The 22,825-nt window shown below is 52.6% G+C and overlaps 1 protein-coding gene across 1 annotated transcript; it reads left to right on the forward strand.

Moving 5' to 3' along the window:
- Positions 1-21,121: 21,121 nt before the first annotated feature.
- Positions 21,122-21,688, forward strand: LOC138927996 (uncharacterized). The gene has a single exon (XM_070283873.1). The coding sequence runs from the start codon at positions 21,122-21,124 to the stop codon at positions 21,686-21,688; it is 567 nt and encodes a 188-aa protein (XP_070139974.1).
- The last annotated feature ends 1,137 nt before the right edge of the window (positions 21,689-22,825 follow it).

The raw sequence follows: 22,825 nt of genomic DNA on the forward strand, positions 1-22,825 counted from the left end.
ATAGTTGAATTTCCCGCCGAAGCCAGGACACCAACCACGATCACGCCATGGAAAATACTAAGAAGAAATCCCCGATAAAATCCCACAGGGGAGGTTTCTTGGGAACGAGACCAACAGCCACACTAACTTCCGGGACTTGGATTTTTGTGCGCGGCGAGAAAAGTTCGGAGTTTTGGGAAAGCGGAGAAAACGACTGAGAAAGAAACCAAGTCCAAGATTCAACCGACGCGTGGCCAGGAAGTGGAAGCAAGCAACTGACGAGACACAGAAACACTGGCTTCGGCAAGCAGGGTGAGCATAAAGAGTGCGACAGGGACAGATAGGGATTAGAAAGGAAAAGTCCAGAAAATAAAAGTAAAAGTAACTCGGAATCAAAGTGTTAGAATTATTTGTGCAAGTGTCAAGCCCCGATCGTGCCGTCTGTGAGTATTCCGGGCATGTGCGCAGTAGTTTTCTCGACAGGAGTAGCCGCGCCGGTGCCGTCTGCGAGAATTCCGGGCACATGCGCAGTAGTTAGGGCTGGTAGTAATACCTCCGATTTTGCTGTCTGCGAGTATTCCGGGCATTTTCGTAGTAGGATTTGCGTATCAGAAATAGCCGCGACAGTGCCGTCTTGGAGTATTCCGGGCATTTGCGCAGTAGTTAGGGCTGGTCGTAATACCTCCGATTTTGCTGTCTGCGAGTATTCCGGGCATTTTTGTAGTAGGATTTGCGTGCCAGAAATAGCCGCGACAGTGCCGTCTGCGAGAATTCCGGGCACATGCTCAGTAGTTAGGGCTGGTCGTAATACCTCCGAGTTTGCTGTCTGCGAGTATTCCGGGCATTTTCGTAGTAGGATTTGCGTATCAGAAATAGCCGCGACAGTGCCGTCTGCGAGTATTCCGGGCATTTGCGCAGTAGTTAGGGCTGGCCGTAATACCTCCGATTTTGCTGTCTGTGAGTATTCCGGGCATTTTCGTAGTAGGATTTGCGTGCCAGAAATAGCCGCGACAGTGCCGTCTGCGAGTATTCCGGGCATTTGCGCATTAGTTAGGGCTGGCAGTATTACCTCCGATTTTGCTGTCTGTGAGTATTCCGGGCATTTTCGTAGTAGGTTTCGCTTGCCAGAATTAGCCGCGACTGTGCCGTCTGCGAGAATTCCGGGCATTTGCGCATTAGTTAGGGCTGCCAGTGTTACCTCCGATTTTGCTGTCTGTGAGTATTCCGGGCATTTTCGTAGTAGGTTTCGCTGGTCAGAATTAGCTGCGACAGTGCCGTCGGCGATTATTCCGGGCCTGTGACAATACTTGTGACCACCAGTATTACCTCCGTTAATGCCGACCGTGAGTACTCCGGTCATTTTCGTAGAAGGATTTCTGGGCAGGATTGGCCGAGACAGCGCCGGCCGTGAGTATTTCGGACACACGCGTAAAGTTTGTACCACCAGGATTAGCTACGATCGTGTCAGAGCGTAGCCATACATATGCGTTATAGCTTCTCATATTCATATATATTTTCTTCCATAAGCGTCCGTCGCGGCATAGCGACGCGACTCGGTGACCCGAGTAAGCATTTTTTCCAAATATAATATTATGAAACCCCTCCTCAACTGTCTCAAAGATAAACAGACAGAGACGCCGACCCCAGCAAAACGCATCCTTACAGATTGGCGCCCAAAGCAGGGACTAGTTGAGGAAATTTTGGGGAAAAATTCCAACCATCGTGGCCTAAAGAACCACTAGATCATTTTATTCTCCACCACTGGGAAAATGTCTGTCAAGGGGAAAATACACTGAGAAAAATTCTGGGAGAAATTTTGTTGCATTTTGTTGTTGAGAAGAAATTTCGAATGCATTGAGAGAAACGTTAAATTGGAAAGTTCGGAATCAGCAAGATAAATAAAATATATCCGAAAACACGAAAAGAATTTTTAATGGGGAAAATACTAACAAAAGTAGAAGTAATAGTAGTAACAGTAGTGACAAACAGGGCTCTACCTAACCTCTGAGATCGCACGCTCATAATACCCATAGTAAGCAGAGAACCACGTGCGTGAGTTCGACCCGAAGAAAAACCGACGAGAAGCAACGTGATCGCGCTGCCACCGGGTATATAACAACGAGAACTCATCGTCACGAGGTCAGTCGTTCGTGAGAGCTCAAGCAGTCAACATCGGTAAAGACCAACAAACAACAAGAACATTTTTTTTATCGTGAGCATCGTGCACTGTACAGTCGTTCGTCGCCGAAGAATAAAACCGCGTGCATTGTGCAATTAAAAATCGTGAACCACGTGCACCATACAAACGAAAAACAACACTGTAGTCTGTGGTCATCGAAACAATATTTAAGAAAATATTTTTTTTTCTTCGTGCCATCGTCGAGAATTTAAACGTCACGTGATCCGAACCGCGTGTGTACCCTCAAGTAATGGGTGTCAAGTGGATCTCGTATCGTCGGAAACAGGAGCTCGAGACCCTGACCGCCGCGTTCGATTTAAGTAGCGTTGGAACCGTCGAGGAATTACACCAACGACTCGTTGAATTTTCGAAGCGGGAGGATCTGTCGCCAGAAACGCAAGGACAATTGGCAAAAATGGAAACGGCATACGGGAATGCCGTTACTCCTGACCAAAAATCGCCGCTTGCCGTCATGGTTGAACCCACGAGCGAAAAAGTATCGGGCGACTGCAGGAGTCACACCCTCCAGCTACCACGGACCAATTCGGCTCCTAATTTGGTGTCGCTGCTACAAGCAGACGAACGTCGTAGCGCGCGACCTGAAGGCACCTCTAGCGCCACATTGGTGGACAAGATGGCCCGATGGGGGCTTACTTTTGATGGATCTGGCGACCCACTCCGATTTATGGAACACATTGGAGAAGGAGCAGCCACGTATCAGGTCGATCTAAGGGCCCTACCCCAGGCAATGCCAGTGCTCCTAGCCGGAAGGGCAGAGAGCTCGTTCCAAACGAGCAGACTGCAGGGCACGACATGGAAAACTTTTAAGAAGGAGTTTCTGGAATTTTTCTTACCACCACGGTACTTCCAAAGGCTGGAAGATCAGATACGGACGCATACACAGAGACCAGGTGAGCTGTTCAAATTCTACTTGATCGATCTCCGCATACTCATGCAACGAGCGGGATACACCATGGCGCAAGAACTGGAGCGCGTGTACGAAAATCTGTTGCCTGAGTACCAACTGTATACACGGCGTCAGGATTTTCACACGCTAGCCGAGCTGACACAGCTAGTAGTAAGCTTCGAGATCATAAGAAGTCGAGGACAAGGAAACCAAATGGGTAGTCAGGAGCGCGAAGGATTTAATGCACCCCACCGAGGAACTACAGTTGGTCCGATAGGTGTACGAACACCCTCAAACCCGGAGGGGCCGAACGGACCAGGTGCCGAGGTACAGCATGGGACCATAATGACGGAATCAGAGGCCCCAATCAACGCGCTCAACGCCTGCAGGAATTGTGGGGAGAGTGGCCATTTCCAAAGGGAATGCCGACAGCCGCAAGTTTTATTCTGTTGGGACTGCGGCAGACGTGGCCTTCGCACCGTGGAATGCTGCCGCAGATCGGGAAACGGCTACGGGCCTCGAGCAGGCGGGATCGCCCGAGGAACCCGAGAGCTTCCCCAAGCCAGTAAGCCAAGTTCTAAGACTAAAGCAGGGCAGGATCCAGGCGCTGGTCCGCATCAAAGGAAACACGTTTAAGGCCACCCTGGATACGGGAGCCACCCGAAGTTTCATTAGCGAACAGCGGGCGGCGCAGATCGGACGTGGGAGAGATGGCGAGAGATTCGCACCCGGATCCGATTGGCGGATGGATCCCATCGAGACCTCACCAGGGGCCTTGTAGTAACCATTCACCTGGGCCAACAGCAAGTAAAACTGTTCTTACTAGTGATGCCCACGGTGCTAGATGACATACTACTGGGAATCGACTTCCTTTGTGGCATCAAGGCCATCATTAGCTGCGGAGGAGAACACTTGCAATTGGATTCGAGGGCGGAATTAACCTGCGAGGAACAAAACAATCCGGAGATTTCAGCGAGGAACGACGCACCGAACGAGGAGTGCGTGGCTGCTCCTTCTGGAATCCTGCGAAGCAACGAGGAAAATCCGGAGATTTCAGCGAGGAACGACGCACCGAACGAGGAGTGCGTGGCTGCTCCTTCTGGAATCCTGCGAAGCAACGAGGAAAATCCAGAGATTTCAGCGGGAACGACGCACCGAACGAGGAGTGCGCGGCTGCTCCTTCTGGAATCCTGCGAAGCATCGAGGAAAACCCGGAGATGTCGGCGAGGAACGACGCACCGAACGAGGAGTGCGTGGCTGATTCCCCCGGAATATCCAGGAGCAACGAGGACACAAAGGAGACCCCCACAGTCAAACACAGACGATCGAATCGTGCCAGACGGAACCGAAACCGACACGGAGACCCGATGGTAAGGGAGGCCCAACCTAGCTGGACTTCGGCCTTGCCTGCCAGCAGCCAGACCGCTCGGCAACACAATCCTTTCCGACAAGGACCAGAGGCACCTCTACCAACCAGGAAAGTCCGGTTCCGAGAACCAATTGTGGAAAGCGAAGACGGCGTTAGGCCTGACGAATCAACATCAACAGACCTCCAAAGGGAGGAAAGCCTAGCCAGCATTGACACCAACCCGAGCTTGACAGCGGCACCGGACACCATAGATCCGAGGGTGAGTGCTTTTCTGCAGACTGAATTAGATAAGTTTGACCATCTGGCGGGCACTTCTAATATCGCGGAACATCACATCGTTATGAGGGATGATAAGCCCATTAAGCAGCGATATTACCCGAAAAATCCAGCAATGCAAGCAGTTATAAATAAACAAGTAGATCAACTATTGCGGGATGGACGGATCGAGCCATAAAAAAGCCCTCATAGTGCACCAATAGTACTAGTCGGGAAAATGACAGGCGATATCCGAATGTGCGTGTATTATCGGCAACTGAACGCGCGATCAGTCCCCGACGCGTACCCCCTACCCAGAAATCATTACATTCTGGAACGCTTACGGAACGCGCGGTTCATTTCCACTCTCGACCTTATGAGTGGATACTGGCAAATTCCGGTCGCGCCTGCCAGTCGGGAATACACCGCTTTTACCGTCCCAGGACGAGGCCTCTTCCATTGGAAGGTGATGCCATTCGGGTTACATTCAGCTCCCGCGACGTCTCAAACAGCTCTCGATAGCGTCATAGGTCCGGAGTTAGAACCTTCAGCCTTCGCGTACTTAGATGACATCATTGTTATCGGCACGACTCTCGACGAACACATCGAAAACCTGCGACTCCGGCAAGCTAATCTGAAGCTCAACCGAGACAAATGTAGTTTCTTTCAGCGGAGTCTAAAATACCTGGGTCACGTGATAAGCGAGTCAGGGATCCACATTGACCCTGATAAGATCGCCGCGATTCGCGAACTACAACCGCCTACGAATGTCCGTGAATTGCGACGCTGCCTCGGTGTCGCGTCGTGGTACCGCCGTTTCGTCCCGAACTTTGCAGCCATCGTAGAACCGATATCCACACTCCTCCGGAAAGGTAGGAAACGGAGTTGGGACACGGAACAGGAGCAAGCTTTTGAGACTCTAAAAACCCGACTCACCGAAGCCCCAGTACTTGCGTGCCCCGACTTTACGCAGAAGTTTTCCCTGCAAACCGACGCTAGCGATCACGGGTTAGGAGCAGTCCTACTACAAAGCATCGACGGGGAAGAACGAGTCATAGCTTATGCCAGTCGACGATTAACCCGAGCCGAGGAAAATTACTCAGTAACAGAAAAGGAGTGCCTCGCGATCGTATGGGCCATTCACAAAATGCGTTGCTATCTGGAAGGATATCGGTTCGAAGTCATTACGGACCACCTGGCTCTAAAATGGCTAAACTCAATCGACAACCCAACCGGACGAATAGCAAGATGGGCACTCGAACTACAACAATATCAGTTCGACGTTCAATATCGACGAGGGAAATTCAACATAGTAGCCGACGCTCTTTCCCGTCAGCCCTTGGACACTGTACAACAAGCCAACGTAGAGCCATCCCAATGCAAATGGGTGCGCAAGGTGATACTTCAAGTGACTCAGGAACCGGGAAAATTCCCAGCTACCAGATCGAAGGAGGCCAGCTGTACCGAATGACGGGGAATACACCCCAGGAGGAAGACCAGGTCCCGTGGAAGCTATGCGTTGGCCAGGAGTACCGCCAACGAGTCCTACAGGAGTGCCACGATCATCCGACAGCGGGACATCTCGGGACACGGAAAACCGGCAAGCGAGTAGCGCAAAAGTATTACTGGCCAGGACTTTTTAGGGAAGTCACAAAGTACGTACGACGGTGCCCCACCTGCCAAAAATACAAGGTTAGCCAACTTAAACCCGCCGGCCAGATGTTAACACGCCAAGTCGAAGAACCATTCAGCGTAGTATGTGCGGACTTCATGGGCCCATTTTCACGTTCTCGTCATGAAAATACCATGTTACTGGTATTTTTGGACGCATTCACCAAATGGGTAGAATTAGTCCCACTCCGGAAAGCGACAACACCTTATCTGGAACGATCGTTCCGGAATCGGACAAAACACCTGGGACGAGCTACTCCCCGAACTCTCGCTGGCCATAAACTCAAGCGTTTCAGACACCACCGGATTCAGCCCCGCCTTCATCATGCAAGGGAGGGAACCGAGACTACCCAATACATTGTTCGATCAAGCCACGCCGACTCACACGTCGAATCAGCCACCACCAGGAAAGAAGGCGGAACAGATGCAGGAATTGTTCCGGATCGTCAAAGACAACAGCGAGCGAGCATCTAACGAACAAAGACGGCACTATAATCTCAGACGCCGGGAATGGCGACCGGCCGTGGGATCACTGGTACTCCTCCGCCGCCACGTACTATCCAAGGCTTCAGAGGGATTCACTGCAAAGCTGGCGGCCAAATACGATGGACCATACAAAGTTCACAAGTTCCTGTCTCCTAATCTTTTACAATTACAGGTGCCTGGGTGCCGACGACGACGCACAGCCGGACTAGGGGACGTAAAGGAATACCATTACGAGGATACTGACGACGACGAGCCACCCGCTGCCGTCGAGGGGACCAAGTCTTGAGAAAAGGGGGCCACTTGCTGGTAGTTGCGACTACCCAACGTCCCTCCCCATCAAGGGGGAACTCAGTGACTGGCCACTCAAAACTTTTTTTTGTTATTTACTATTATCACTAAAACTTTGTTAGACTAAGAAAATACGAGTTACGTAGGAAGGAGCTAGGTTTAGTTTAGGCATTCGCACTCATAGGGATATCAAATATTTAAGATATACTAACTTTCTTTACCCGCAGTGCCATGAGTTCAGGAGACCCGAGACGCCCAGTGGAGATGCAGGAGGCGCTGAACAATTCAATACAAGACCTCCTGAGCGATCCACTGTGGGAGCCAGACCAGCTGATCCTGGAGGCTGAGGCCACCGGCCTCTCCCTGGAAGATGTCCTCGACCTCTGCGTCGCACCAGGGGACCCGCTGGGAAGTATAGGCGATGGAGACGTCGAACCAAACGGCAGATTTGGGAGCTACCGCAACCCGAGCCCGCCACGGCAGCGACCCCCTGCTGACCAACTGCAGAGTGCCGCAGCACCAACTAGCGCCAGCGAAGCATCCAGCGGGACATCAAGCGGCACCATCCCAGGCAGTTCGGGCGGATCCTCGCGTGACGCCTTGCTACCAGGATCCTGCGGATCCTCTTGCGACGCGCTGCTACCCAGCTCGGGTGGTTCCTCCGCCGACGTCATACTGTCCAGCGTTGGCAGGTCTGACAGGGACGCCATGCTGCCCTCCATCAGGGAAGTGGCCAGGACGACCGTCGAGATGCCCAACCCACCGCCACGGTACGAGGACATCTCCAGTGCCGACGAGACAGAAGCCACGGCCCGGTCGTTCGCCACAGCGCGTTCCGAAGCAGGAACCCGGCTGTCCAGCGCCACCACGGATGAGATTAAAGAAGTCTCGGTTTCCGACGAAGCACCTGCCAGCAGCGACTGCACCCCAGCAGAGTCGCAACAACACCCGGCGACTCAGCGACGAGCTGCTCATGGAGGGCCCCAGCACATCCGGCCAAGCAGCCAGGGCACGGGCGACTGCACCCCAGCAGAGTCGCAACAACACCCGGCGACTCAGCGAGGAGCTGCTCATGGAGGGCCCCAGCACATCCAGCCAAGCACCCAGGGCACGGGCAACTGCACCACAGCATAGTCGAAACAATACCCAGCGACTCAGCGACGAGCTGCTCATGGAGGGCCCCAGCACATCCAGCCAAGCAGCCAGGGCACGGGCAACTGCACCACAGCATAGTCGAAACAACACCCAGCGACTCAGCAACGAGCTGCTCATGGAGGGCCCCAGCACATCCAGCCAAGCAGTCAGGGCACGGGCAACTGCACCAAAGCATAGTCGAAACAACACCCAGCGACTCAGCGACGAGCTGCTCATGGAGGGCCCCAGCACATCCAGCCAAGCAGCCAGGGCACGGGCAGCCGTACACCAGCAGAACCGTGACAACAACCGGGCACCCAGCAGCAACCCTGACTCCGCGCAACCGCAGGCGGCGACAAAGAGGAGACGCCGACCCAATGGGAACAGGGCCAGGATCAACCGGCAGCGACTGGAAGCAGGTCCTCAAACCAGGGAGGAGATCCCCTGCGGAGCGGTGCAAGAGGTCGTGTACACCGGACGCCCCAACCAGCGCCGCCGAGCCGCACGGTCAAGGGGAAGTTCCTCCACGGACAGCTCCCCTGAGCCGACACCGAGATCCGGACTCGTGGAACGACCACGACCCTCCATGGTAGTGGCCCCGGACCAGTGGTGAGTGGAGACGGCTGGACGGGTAATCCCAGCAACCCTACGCACCTGGATAGAAGGAGAGCTGGGATTACCAAGGAACAGGGACATACGACGCCAGGAAAAGATCGACGGCAGGCCTTATAGAATCCACCTCTCGAGGAGTGGGCGCGTCACCATCTTTTCACCCACCCCAAAGTAAAGGGGAGGTGTGAAGACTCACATTTTGCCTTTACATTTTTCACATTCACATATGTACATAGTTAGAATTAAGTAAATAGTTTAAGTTCATAGCCAATAGTTTTTAAGTCTATATACTGCAGTAGTTTTAAGAGACAAAACCTGAAGTTAAATAATTTAAAGTTAGTCCTAAGTGGCAACCCAAAACTATCGAATAAGTCAGGAGAATAGTTGAATTTCCCGCCGAAGCCAGGACACCAACCACGATCACGCCATGGAAAATACTAAGAAGAAATCCCCGATAAAATCCCACAGGGGAGGTTTCTTGGGAACGAGACCAACAGCCACACTAACTTCCGGGACTTGGATTTTTGTGCGCGGCGAGAAAAGTTCGGAGTTTTGGGAAAGCGGAGAAAACGACGGAGAAAGAAACCAAGTCCAAGATTCAACCGACGCGTGGCCAGGAAGTGGAAGCAAGCAACTGACGAGACACAGAAACACTGGCTTCGGCAAGCAGGGTGAGCATAAAGAGTGCGACAGGGACAGATAGGGAATAGAAAGGAAAAGTCCAGAAAATAAAAGTAAAAGTAACTCGGAATCAAAGTGTTAGAATTATTTGTGCAAGTGTCAAGCCCCGATCGTGCCGTCTGTGAGTATTCCGGGTAGTGCTGGAACAAACATCGATGTTTATTCGATACAATCGATGTTTCTAAAAAATCGTCCAACATCGATGTTTACTCGTTAAACATCGATTAGTTTTAACTGTCACTTGAAAACCGAGCAAGATGGCAAAATTGGCATACTAGATCAAAAAACTGGGTTTTTTTTTCAAGCCGGAATGCCGAGCAGGCAGCAATTGCTTTGGAGTTCAAGCTTTATTTGTATTAATTTATCCAAACACTCCAGCGATGAGCAGTCAACACCATTTCCTAAATAATATCAAATAAACTTAGGCAGAACAAAATAGATTTCCTTTTTTATAAACATCGATTATTAATCGATGTTTTTTATGAAAGTACTCACAAACATCGATGTAAGCAAACATCGATGTTTTTCCAGCACTAGTTCCGGGCATGTGCGCAGTAGTTTTCTCGACAGGAGTAGCCGCGCCGGTGCCGTCTGCGAGAATTCCGCGCACATGCGCAGTAGTTAGGGCTGGTAGTAATACCTCCGATTTTGCTGTCTGCGAGTATTCCGGGCATTTTCGTAGTAGGATTTGCGTATCAGAAATAGCCGCGACAGTGCCGTCTGCGAGTATTCCGGGCATTTGCGCAGTAGTTAGGGCTGGTCGTAATACCTCCGATTTTGCTGTCTGCGAGTATTCCGGGCATTTTCGTAGTAGGATTTGCGTGCCAGAAATAGCCGCGACAGTGCCGTCTGCGAGAATTCCGGGCACATGCGCAGTAGTTAGGGCTGGTCGTAATACCTCCGAGTTTGCTGTCTGCGAGTATTCCGGGCATTTTCGTAGTAGGTTTCGCTGGTCAGAATTAGCTGCGACAGTGCCGTCGGCGAGTATTCCGGGCCAGTGACAATATTTGTGGCCACCAGTGTTACCTCCGTTACTGCCGACCGTGAGCACTCCGGGCATTTTCGTAGAAGGATTTCTGGGCAGGATTGGCCGCGACAGCGCCGGCCGTGAGTATTTCGGGCACACGCATAAAGTTTGTACCACCAGGGCTGGCTACGATGGTGTCAGAGCGTAGCCATACATATGCATTATAGATTATCATATTCATATACATTTTCTTCCATAAGCGTCCGTCGCGGCATAGCCAACGGTTCGCGACTCGGGGACCCGAGTAAGAGTTTTCCCCAAATATAATATTATGAAACCCCTCCTCAACTGTCTCAAAGATAAATAAATTTATCTGATGAGGACTCTGGGCGGACTGAGACGCCGACCCCAGCAAAACGCATCCTTACAGATTGGCGCCCAAAGCAGGGACTAGTTGAGGAAATTTTGGTGAAAAATTCCAACCATCGTGGCCTAAAGAACCACTAGATCATTTTATTCTCCACCACTGGGAAAATGTCTGTCAAGGGGAAAATACACTGAGAAAAATTCTGGGAGAAATTTTGTTGCATTTTGTTGTTGAGAAGAAATTTCGAATGGCTTGAGAGAAACGTTAAATTGGAAAGTTCGGAATCAGCAAGATAAATAAAATATATCCGAAAACACGAAAAGAATTTTTAATGGGGAAAATACCAACAAAAGTAGAAGTAATAGTAGTAACAGTAGTGACAAACAGGGCTCTACCTAACCTCTGAGATCGCACACTCATAATACCCATAGTAAGCAGAGAACCACGTGCGTGAGTTCGACCCGAAGAAAAACCGACGAGAAGCAACGTGATCGCGCTGCCACCGGGTATATAACAACGAGAACTCATCGTCACGAGGTCAGTCGTTCGTGAGAGCTCAAGCAGTCAACATCTGTAAAGACCAACAAACAACAAGAACATTTTTTTTATCGTGAGCATCGTGCACTGTACAGTCGTTCGTCGCCGAAGAATAAAACCGCGTGCATTATGCAATTAAAAATCGTGAACCACGTGCACCATACAAACGAAAAACAACACTGTAGTCTGTGGTCATCGAAACAATATTTAAGAAAATATTTTTCTTTCTTCGTGCCATCGTCGAGAATTTAAACGTCACGTGATCCGAACCGCGTATATACCCTCACGTAATGGGTGTCAAGTGGATCTCGTATCGTCGGAAACAGGAACTCGAGACCCTGACCGCCGCGTTCGGGTTAAGTAGCGTTGGAACCGTCGAAGAATTACGCCAACGACTCACCGAATTTTCGAAGCGTGAGGATCTGTCGCCAGAAACGCAAGGACAATTGGCGAAAATGGAAGCGGCATACGGGAATGCCGTTACTCCTGACCAAAAATCGCCGCTTGCCGTCATGGTTGAACCCACGAGCGAAAAAGTATCGGGCGACTGCAGGAGTCACACCCTCCAGCTACCACGGACCAATTCGGCTCCTAATTTGGTGTCGCTGCTACAAGCAGACGAACGTCGTAGCGCGCGACCTGAAGGCACCTCTAGCGCCACATTGGTGGACAAGATGGCCCGATGGGGGCTTACTTTTGATGGATCTGGCGACCCACTCCGATTTATGGAACACATTGGAGAAGGAGCAGCCACGTATCAGGTCGATCTAAGGGCCCTACCTCAGGCAATGCCAGTGCTCCTAGCCGGAAGGGCAGAGAGCTCGTTCCAAACGAGCAGACTGCAGGGCACGACATGGAAAACTTTTAAGAAGGAGTTTCTGGAATTTTTCTTACCACCACGGTACTTCCAAAGGCTGGAAGACCAGATACGGACGCATACAGAGAGACCAGGTGAGCTGTGCAAATTCTACTTGATCGACCTCCGCATACTCATGCAACGAGCGGGATACACCATGGCGCCAGAACTGGAGCGCGTGTACGAAAATATGTTGCCGGAGTACCAACTGTACACACGGCGTCAGGATTTTCACACGCTAGCCGAGCTGACACAACTAGTGGTAAACTTCGAGATCGTAAGAAGTCGAGGACAAGAAACCAAAAGGGTAATCAGGAACGCGAAGGATTTACTGCACCCCACCGAGGATCTACAGGTGGTCCGATAGGTGTACACACACCCTCAAACCCGGAGGGGCCGAACGGACCAGGTGCCGAGATACAGCATGGGACCATAATGCCGGAATCAGAAGCCCCGATCAACGCACTCAACGCCTGCAGGAATTGTGGGGAGAGTGGCCATTTCCAAAGGGAATGCCGACAGCCGCAAGTTCTATTCTGCTGGGACTGCGGCAGACGTGGCCTTCGCACCGTGGAATGCTGCCGCAGATCGGGAAACGGCTACGGGCCTCGAGCAGGCGGGGATCGCCCGAGGAACCCGGGAGTTTCCCCAAGCCAGTAAGCCAAGTTCTAAGACTAAAGCAGGGTAGGATCCAGGCGCAGGTCCGTATCAAAGGAAACGCGTTTAAGGCCACCCTGGATACGGGAGCCACCCGAAGTTTCATTAGCGAACAGCGGGCGGCACAGATCGGACGTGGAAGAGATTGGCGAGAGATTCGCACCCGGATCCGATTGGCGGATGGATCCCATCGAGACCTCACCAGGGGCCTTGTAGTAACCATTCACCTGGGCCAACAGCAGGTAAAACTGTTCTTACTAGTGATGCCCACGGTGCTAGATGACATACTACTGGGAATCGACTTCCTTTGTGGCATCAAGGCCATCATTAGCTGCGGAGGAGAACACTTGCAATTGGATTCGAGGGCGGAATTGACCAACGAGGAAAATCCGGAAATTTCAGCGAGGAACGACGCACCGAGCGAGGAGTGCGTGGCTGCTCCTTCTGGAATCCTGCGAAGCAACGAGGAAAATCCGGAAGTTTCAGCGAGGAACGACGCACCGAGCGAGGAGTGCGTGGCTGCTCCTTCTGGAATCCTGCGAAGCAACGAGGAAAATCCGGAAGTTTCAGCAAGGAACGACGCACCGAACGAGGAGTGCGTGGCTGCTCCTTCTGCAATCCTGCGAAGCAACAAGGAAAACCCGGAAATTTCAGCGAGGAACGACGCACCGAACGAGGAGTGCGTGGCTGATTCCCCCGGAATATCCAGGAGCAACGAGGACACAAAGGAGACCCCCACAGTCAAACACAGACGATCGAATCGTGCCAGACGGAACCGAAACCGACACGGAGACCCGATGGTAAGGGAGGCCCAACCTAGCTGGACTTCGGCCTTGCCTGCCAGCAGCCAGACCGCTCGGCAACACAATCCTTTCCGACAAGGACCAGAGGCACCTCTACCAACCAGGAAAGTCCGGTTCCGAGAACCAATTGTGGAAAGCGAAGACGGCGTTAGGCCTGACGAATCAACATCAACAGACCTCCAAAGGGAGGAAAGCCTAGCCAGCATTGACACCAACCCGAGCTTGACAGCGGCACCGGACACCATAGATCCGAGGGTGAGTGCTTTTCTGCAGACCGAATTAGATAAGTTTGACCATCTGGCGGGCACTTCTAATATCGCGGAACATATCACATCGTTATGAGGGATGATAAGCCCATTAAGCAGCGATATTACCCGAAAAATCCAGCAATGCAAGCAGTTATAAATAAACAAGTAGATCAACTATTCCGGGATGGACGGATCGAGCCATAAAAAAGCCCTCATAGTGCACCAATAGTACTAGTCGGGAAAATGACAGGCGATATCCGAATGTGCGTGGATTATCGGCAACTGAACGCGCGATCAGTCCCCGACGCGTACCCCCTACCCAGAAATCATTACATTCTGGAACGCTTACGGAACGCGCGGTTCATTTCCACTCTCGACCTTAAGAGTGGATACTGGCGAATTCCGGTCGCGCCTGCCAGTCGGGAATACACCGCTTTTACCGTCCCGGGACGAGGCCTCTTCCACTGGAAGGTGATACCATTCGGGTTACATTCAGCTCCCGCGACGTTTCAAAGAGCTCTCGATAGCGTCATAGGTCCGGAGTTACAACCTTTAGCCTTCGCGTACTTAGATGACATCATTGTTATCGGCACGACTTTCGACGAACACATCGAAAACCTGCGCGAAGTATTTAGGCGACTCCGGCAAGCTAATCTGAAACTCAACCGAGACAAATGTAGTTTCTTTCAGCGGAGTCTGAAATACCTGGGTCACGTGATAAGCGAGTCAGGGATCCACACTGATCCTGATATGATCGCCGCGATTCGCGAACTACAACCGCCTACGAATGTCCGTGAATTGCGACGCTGCCTCGGCGTCGCGTCGTGGTATCGCCGTTTCGTCCCGAACTTTGCAGCCATTGTAGAACCGATATCCACACTCCTCCGGAAAGGTAGGAAATGGAGTTGGGACACGGAGCAGGAGCAAGCTTTCGAGACTCTAAAAACCCGACTCACCGAAGCCCCAGTACTTGCGTGCCCCGATTTTACGCAGAAGTTTTCCCTGCAAACCGACGCTAGCGATCACGGGTTAGGAGCAGTCCTACTACAAAGCATCGACGGGGTGGAACGGGTCATAGCTTATGCCAGTCGACGATTAACCCGAGCCGAGGAAAATTACTCGGTAACAGAAAAGGAGTGCCTCGCGATCGTATGGGCCATTCGCAAAATGCGTTGCTACCTGGAAGGATATCGGTTCGAAGTCGTGACGGACCATCTGGCTCTTAAATGGTTAAACTCAATCGACAACCCAACCGGACGAATCGCCAGATGGGCACTCGAACTACAACAATATCAGTTCGACGTTCAGTATCGACGAGGGAAATTCAACATAGTAGCCGACGCTCTTTCCCGTCAGCCCTTGGACGCTGTACAACAAGCCAACGTAGAGCCATCCCAATGCAAATGGGTGCGCAAGATGATACTTCAAGTGACTCAGGAACCGGGAAAATTCCCAGACTACCGGATCGAAGGAGGCCAGCTGTATCGAATGACGGGGAATACACCCCAGGAGGAAGACCAGGTCCCGTGGAAGTTATGCGTTGGTCAGGAGTACCGCCAACGGGTCCTACAGGAGTGCCACGATCATCCGACAGCGGGACATCTCGGGACACGGAAAACCGGCAAGCGCGTAGGGCAAATGTATTACTGGCCAAGACTTTTTAGGGAAGTCACAAAGTACGTACGCCGGTGCCCCACCTGCCAAAAATACAAGGTAAGCCAACATAAACCCGCCGGCCGGATGTTCACACGCCAAGTCGAAGAACCGTTCAGCGTAGTATGTGCGGACTTCATGGGCCCATTTCCCCGTTCCCGTCATGGAAATACCATGCTACTGGTATTTTTGGATGCATTCACCAAATGGGTAGAATTAATCCCACTCCGGAAAGCGACGACACCCCATCTCGAACGATCGTTCCGGAATCGGATTCTGAGTCGCTTTGGCGTTCCACATACATTCGTATGTGACAACGGGACCCAGTTCACCCATTCTGAAAAAATCTTGGGATGGAACTTCAGCACACAGCCCCCTACACGCCACAACAGAACCCAACGGAAAGGGCAAACAGGACCATAAAAACAATGCTGGCCCTGTACTTGGATGGAGCTGAGCAAAACACCTGGGACGAGCTACTTCCCGAACTCTCGCTGGCCATAAACTCAAGCGTTTCAGACACCACCGGATTCAGCCCCGCCTTCATCATGCAAGGGAGGGAACCGAGACTACCCAATACATTGTTCGATCAAGCCACGCCGAGTCACACGTCGAATCAGCCACCACCAGGAAAGAAGGCGGAACAGATGCAGGAATTGTTCCGGATCGTCAAAGACAACAGCGAGCGTGCATCCAACGAACAAAGACGGCACTACAATCTCAGACGCCGGGAATGGCGACCGGCCGTGGGATCACTGGTACTCCTCCGCCGCCACGTACTATCCAAGGCTTCAGAGGGATTCACTGCAAAGCTGGCGGCCAAATACGATGGACCATACAAGGTTCACAAGTTCCTGTCTCCTAATCTTTTACAATTACAGGTGCCTGGGAGTCGACGACGACGCACAGCCGGACTAGGGGACGTAAAGGAATACCATTACGAGGATACCGACGACGACGAGCCACCGCTGCCGCCGAGGGGACCAAGTCTTGAGAAAAGGGGGCCACTTGCTGGTAGTTGCGACTACCCAACGTCCCTCCCCATCGAAGGGGAACTCAGTGACTGGTCACTCAAAATTTTTTTGTTATTCACTAAAACTTTGTTAGACTAAGAAAACACGAGTTACATAGGAAGGAGCTAGGCTTAGTTTAGTCATTCGCACTCATAGGGATATCACATATTTAAGATATACTAAGTTTCTTTACCCGCAGTGCCATGAGTTCAAGAGACCCGAGACGCCCAGTGACGGGTACCGTAGATACAGACGACGATGTGGAGATGCAGGAGGCACTGGACAACTCAATACGAGACCTCCTGAGCGATCCATTGTGGGAACCAGACCAGCTGATCCTGGAGGCTGAGGCCACCGGCCTCTCCCTGGATGATGTCCTCGACCTCTGCGTCGCACCAGGGGACCCGCTGGGCGATGGAGACGTCGAACCAGACGGCAGATTTGGGAGCTACCGCAACCCGAGCCCGCCACGGCAGCGACCCCCTGCTGACGCCGCAGCACCAACTACTGCCAGCGATGCAACGAGCGGGACATCAAGCGGCACCATCCCAGGCAGTTCGGGCGGATCCTCACGCGACGCCTTGCTACCCGGATCCAGCGGATCCTCTGGCGACGCGCTGCTACCCAGCTCGGGTGATTCATCTGGCGACGTGCTGCTACCCAGCTCGGGTGATTCCTCCGCCGAGGTCTCACTGCCCAGCAGGTCTGACAGGGACGCCATGCTGCCCTCCATCAGGGAAGTGGCCAGGACGACCGTTGAGATGCCCAACCCTCCGCCACGATACGAGGACATCTCCAGTGCCGACGAGACGGAAGCCACGGCCCGGTCGTTCGCCACAGCGCGTTCCGAAGCAGGAACCCGGCTGTCCAGCGCCACCACGGATGAGATCATTGAAGTCTCGGATTCCGACGACCGAAGCACGCCCCTGTGGAGGGAGGTACCACCACGGCCAGAGACTCCACCGCCGTCGTACCAAGATCTGTTCGGGCCAGGCCCCTACGACAGCCCCCGCACCATGGCCAAGAAGCATCTGCCAGCAGCAACTGCACCACAGCCGAACCACAACAACACCCGGCGACTCAGCAACGATTCGCTCCTAGATGGTCCCAGCACATCCAGCCAAGCAGCCAGGGCACGGGCAACTACACCACAGCCGAGCCCCAACAACACCCGGCGACTCAGCGACGAGGTGCTCCTAGATGGCCCCAGCACATCCGGCCAAGCAGCCAGGGCACGGGCAATTGCACCACAGCCGAGCCACAATAACACCCGGCGACTCAGCGGTGAGCTGCTCCTAGATGGCCCCAGCACATCCAGCCAAGCAGCCAGGGCACGGGCGACTGCACCACAGCCGAGCCACAACAACACCCGGCGACTCAGCGGTGAGCTGCTCCGAGATGGCCCCAGCACATCCAGCCAAGCAGCCAGGGCACGGGCAACTACACCACAGCCGAGCCCCAACAACACCCGGCGACTCAGCGACGAGGGGCTCCTAGATGGCCCCAGCACATCCGGCCAAGCAGCCATACACCAGCAGAACCGCGACAACAACCGGGCACACAGCAGCAACACTGGCTTCGCGCAACCACAGCCGGCAACAAAGAGGAGACGCCGACCCAATGGGAACAGGGCCAGGATCAACCGGCAGCGGCTGGAAGCAGGTCCTCAAACCAGGGAGGAGATCCCATGCGGAGCGGTACAAGAGGTTGTATCCACGGGACGCCCTAACCAGCGACGCCGAGCCGCACGATCACGGGGAAGTTCCTCCACGGACAGCTCCCCTGAGCCGACACCGAGATCCGGACCCGTGGATCAACTAAGACCCTCCATGGTAGTGGCCCCGGCCCAGTGGCGAGTGGAGACGGCTGGACGAGTAATCCCAGCAACCCTACGCACCTGGATAGAGGGAGAGCTGGGATTACCACGAAACAGGGATATACGACGCCAGGAGAAGATCGACGGCAGGCCGTACAGAGTCCATCTCTCCAGGAGTGGGCGCGTCACCGTCTTTTCAACCACCCCAAAGTAAAGGGGGGGTGTGAAGACTTACATTTTTGGCCTTCACATTTTTACGTTTCTGATATATGTACATAGTTAGAATTAAGTAGTTTAAGTTCACAATCAATAGTTTTAAGCGTATATACTGCAGTAGTTTTAAGAGACAGAAACTTGAAGTAAATAATTTTAAGTTAGCCCTAAGTGGCAACCCAAAACTATCGAATAAGTCAGGAGAATAGTTGAATTTCCCGCCGAAGCCAGGACACCAACCACGATCACGCCATGGAAAATACTAAGAAAGAAATCCCCGATAAAATCCCACAGGGGAGGTTTCTTGGAAACGAGATCAACAGCCACACTAACTTCCGGGACTTGAAATTTTGTGCGCGGCGAGAAAGGTTCAAAGTTTTGGAGAAGCGGAGAAAACGACAGCGAAAAACCAAGTTGAAGATCCAACCGACGCGTGGCCAGGAAGTGGAAGCAAGCGACCAACGAGACATAGAAACACTGGCTTTGGCAAACAGGGTGAGCATAAAGAGTGCGACAGGGACAGATAGGGATTAGAAAGGAAAAATCCAGAAAATAAAAGTAAAGTAACTCGAAATCAAAGTGTTAGAATTATTGGTGCAAGTGTCAAGCCCCGATCGTGCCGTCTGTGAGTATTCCGGGCATGTGCGCAGTAGTTTTCTCGACAGGAGTAGCCGCGCCGGTGCCGTCTGCGAGAATTCCGGGCATTTGCGCAGTAGTTAGGGCTGGCTGTAATTCCTCCGATTTTGCTGTCTGCGAGTATTCCGGGCATTTTCGTAGTAGGATTTGCGTGCCAGAAATAGCCGCGACAGTGCCGTCTGCGAGTATTCCGGGCATTTGCGCAGTAGTTAGGGCTGGTCGTAATACCTCCGAGTTTGCTGTCTGCGAGTATTCCGGGCATTTTCGTAGTAGGATTTGCGTATCAGAAATAGCCGCGACAGTGCCGTCTGCGAGTATTCCGGGCATTTGCGCAGTAGTTAGGGCTGGTCGTAATACCTCCGATTTTCCTGTCTGCGAGTATTCCGGGCATTTTCGTAGTAGGATTTGCGTGCCAGAAATAGCCGCGACAGTGCCGTCTGCGAGAATTCCAGGCACATGCGCAGTAGTTAGGGCTGGTCGTAATACCTCCGAGTTTGCTGTCTGCGAGTATTCCGGGCATTTTCGTAGTAGGATTTGCGTATCAGAAATAGCCGCGACAGTGCCGTCTGCGAGTATTCCGGGCATTTGCGCAGTAGTTGGGGCTGGTCGTAATACCTCCGATTTTGCTGTCTGCGAGTATTCCGGGCATTTTCGTAGTAGGATTTGCGTATCAGAAATAGCCGCGACAGTGCCGTCTGCGAGTATTCCGGGCATTTGCGCAGTAGTTAGGGCTGGCCGTAATACCTCCGATTTTGCTGTCTGTGAGTATTCCGGGCATTTTCGTAGTAGGATTTGCGTGCCAGAAATAGCCGCGACAGTGCCGTCTGCGAGTATTCCGGGCATTTGCGCATTAGTTAGGGCTGGCAGTATTACCTCCGATTTTGCTGTCTGTGAGTATTCCGGGCATTTTCGTAGTAGGTTTCGCTGGTCAGAATTAGCTGCTACAGTGCCGTCGGCGAGTATTCCGGGCCTGTGACAATACTTGTGACCACCAGTATTACCTCCGTTAATGCCGACCGTGAGTACTCCGGTCATTTTCGTAGAAGGATTTCTGGGCAGGATTGGCCGCGGCAGCGCCGGCCGTGATTATTTCGGACACTCGCGTAAAGTTTGTACCACCAGGATTAGCTACGATAGTGTCAGAGCGTAGCCATACATATGCGTTATAGCTTCTCATATTCATATATATTTTCTTCCATAAGCGTCCGTCGCGGCATAGCCAACGGTACGCAACTCGGTGACCCGAGTAAGAATTTTTCCCAAATATAATATTATGAAACCCCTCCTCAACTGTCTCAAAGATAAACAAATTTATCTGATGAGGACTCTGGGCGGACTGAGACGCCGACCCCAGCAAAACGCATCCTTACAGTATTAATGACCACCTTATCGTCACGGGTGATTTTAATCTGCCCTCCATTTCCTGGATGCCCTTACCTGATTCCAATGTTCTTGTCCCCACCTCACCCCACGATTTAATTAATGGTCTCATTGACCATTCATTGGGACAATTAAATTTTGTTATGAACTGCAGTAATAACGTCTTAGACCTCATCTTTGTCTCTGAGTTTGCCAATGCCTACGTCACTAGAATTGACCCTCTTTCTAGTCCTGAGGACGCTTATCATCCCACTCTGGAGCTAACCCTCGAAGCCTCCACTCCATTATTATTGTGTCCGGAAGCTGAGCCTGGAACGTTTCGTTGCTTTCGAAAAGCTAAGTTTACAGAAATGAACCACCACTTATCCTCCACAACAGAACCCAACGGAAAGGGCAAACAGGACCATAAAAACAATGCTGGCCCTGTACTTGGATGGAGCTGAGCAAAACACCTGGGACGAGCTACTTCCCGAACTCTCGCTGGCCATAAACTCAAGCGTTTCAGACACCACCGGATTCAGCCCCGCCTTCATCATGCAAGGGAGGGAACCGAGACTACCCAATACATTGTTCGATCAAGCCACGCCGAGTCACACGTCGAATCAGCCACCACCAGGAAAGAAGGCGGAACAGATGCAGGAATTGTTCCGGATCGTCAAAGACAACAGCGAGCGAGCATCTAACGAACAAAGACGGCACTATAATCTCAGATGCCGGGAATGGCGACGGGCCGTGGGATCGCTGGTACTCCTCCGCCGCCACGTACTATCTAAGGCTTCAGAGGGATTCACTGCAAAGCTGGCGGCCAAATACGATGGACCATACAAAGTTCACAAGTTCCTGTCTCCTAATCTTTTACAATTACAGGTGCCTGGGAGCCGACGACGACGCACAGCCGGACTAGGGGACGTAAAGGAATACCATTACGAGGATACTGACGACGACGAGCCACCCGCTGCCGTCGAGGGGACCAAGTCTTGAGAAAAGGGGGCCACTTGCTGGTAGTTGCGACTATCCAACGTCCCTCCCCATCAAGGGGGAACTCAGTGACTGGCCACTCAAAACTTTTTTTTGTTATTTACTATTATCACTAAAACTTTGTTAGACTAAGAAAATACGAGTTACGTAGGAAGGAGCTAGGTTTAGTTTAGGCATTCGCACTCATAGGGATATCAAATATTTAAGATATACTAAGTTTCTTTACCCGCAGTGCCATGAGTTCAAGAGACCCGAGACGCCCAGTGGAGATGCAGGAGGCGCTGAACAATTCAATACAAGACCTTCTGAGCGATCCACTGTGGGAGCCAGACCAGCTGATCCTGGAGGCTGAGGCCACCGGCCTCTCCCTGGAAGATGTCCTCGACCTCTGCGTCGACCCGCTGGGAAGTATAGGCGATGGAGACGTCGAACCAAACGGCAGATTTGGGAGCTACCGCAACCCGAGCCCGCCACGGCAGCGACCCCCTGCTGACCAACTGCAGAGTGCCGCAGCACCAACTAGCGCCAGCGAAGCATCCAGCGGGACATCAAGCGGCACCATCCCAGGCAGTTCGGGCGGATCCTCGCGTGACGCCTTGCTACCAGGATCCAGCGGATCCTCTTGCGACGCGCTGCTACCCAGCTCGGGTGGTTCCTCCGCCGACGTCATACTGCCCAGCGTTGGCAGGTCTGACAGGGACGCCATGCTGCCCTCCATCAGGGAAGTGGCCAGGACGACCGTCGAGATGCCCAACCCACCGCCACGGTACGAGGACATCTCCAGTGCCGACGAGACAGAAGCCACGGCCCGGTCGTTCGCCACAGCGCGTTCCGAAGCAGGAACCCGGCTGTCCAGCGCCACCACGGATGAGATTAAAGAAGTCTCGGTTTCCGACGAAGCACCTGCCAGCAGCGACTGCACCCCAGCAGAGTCGCAACAACACCCGGCGACTCAGCGAGGAGCTGCTCATGGAGGGCCCCAGCACATCCAGCCAAGCACCCAGGGCACGGGCAACTGCACCACAGCATAGTCGAAACAATACCCAGCGACTCAGCGACGAGCTGCTCATGGAGGGCCCCAGCACATCCAGCCAAGCAGCCAGGGCACGGGCAACTGCACCACAGCATAGTCGAAACGAC

Source organism: Drosophila kikkawai, chromosome 2R (assembly GCF_030179895.1).
Source record: "Drosophila kikkawai strain 14028-0561.14 chromosome 2R, DkikHiC1v2, whole genome shotgun sequence".
Taxonomy (NCBI): Eukaryota; Metazoa; Arthropoda; class Insecta; order Diptera; family Drosophilidae; genus Drosophila; species Drosophila kikkawai.

Excerpts from the sequence above, each read along its gene's own strand:
- LOC138927996 (XM_070283873.1), top strand. The coding sequence starts at position 21,122 with ATGCTGGCCCTGTACTTGGATGGAGCTGAGCAAAACACCTGGGACGAG.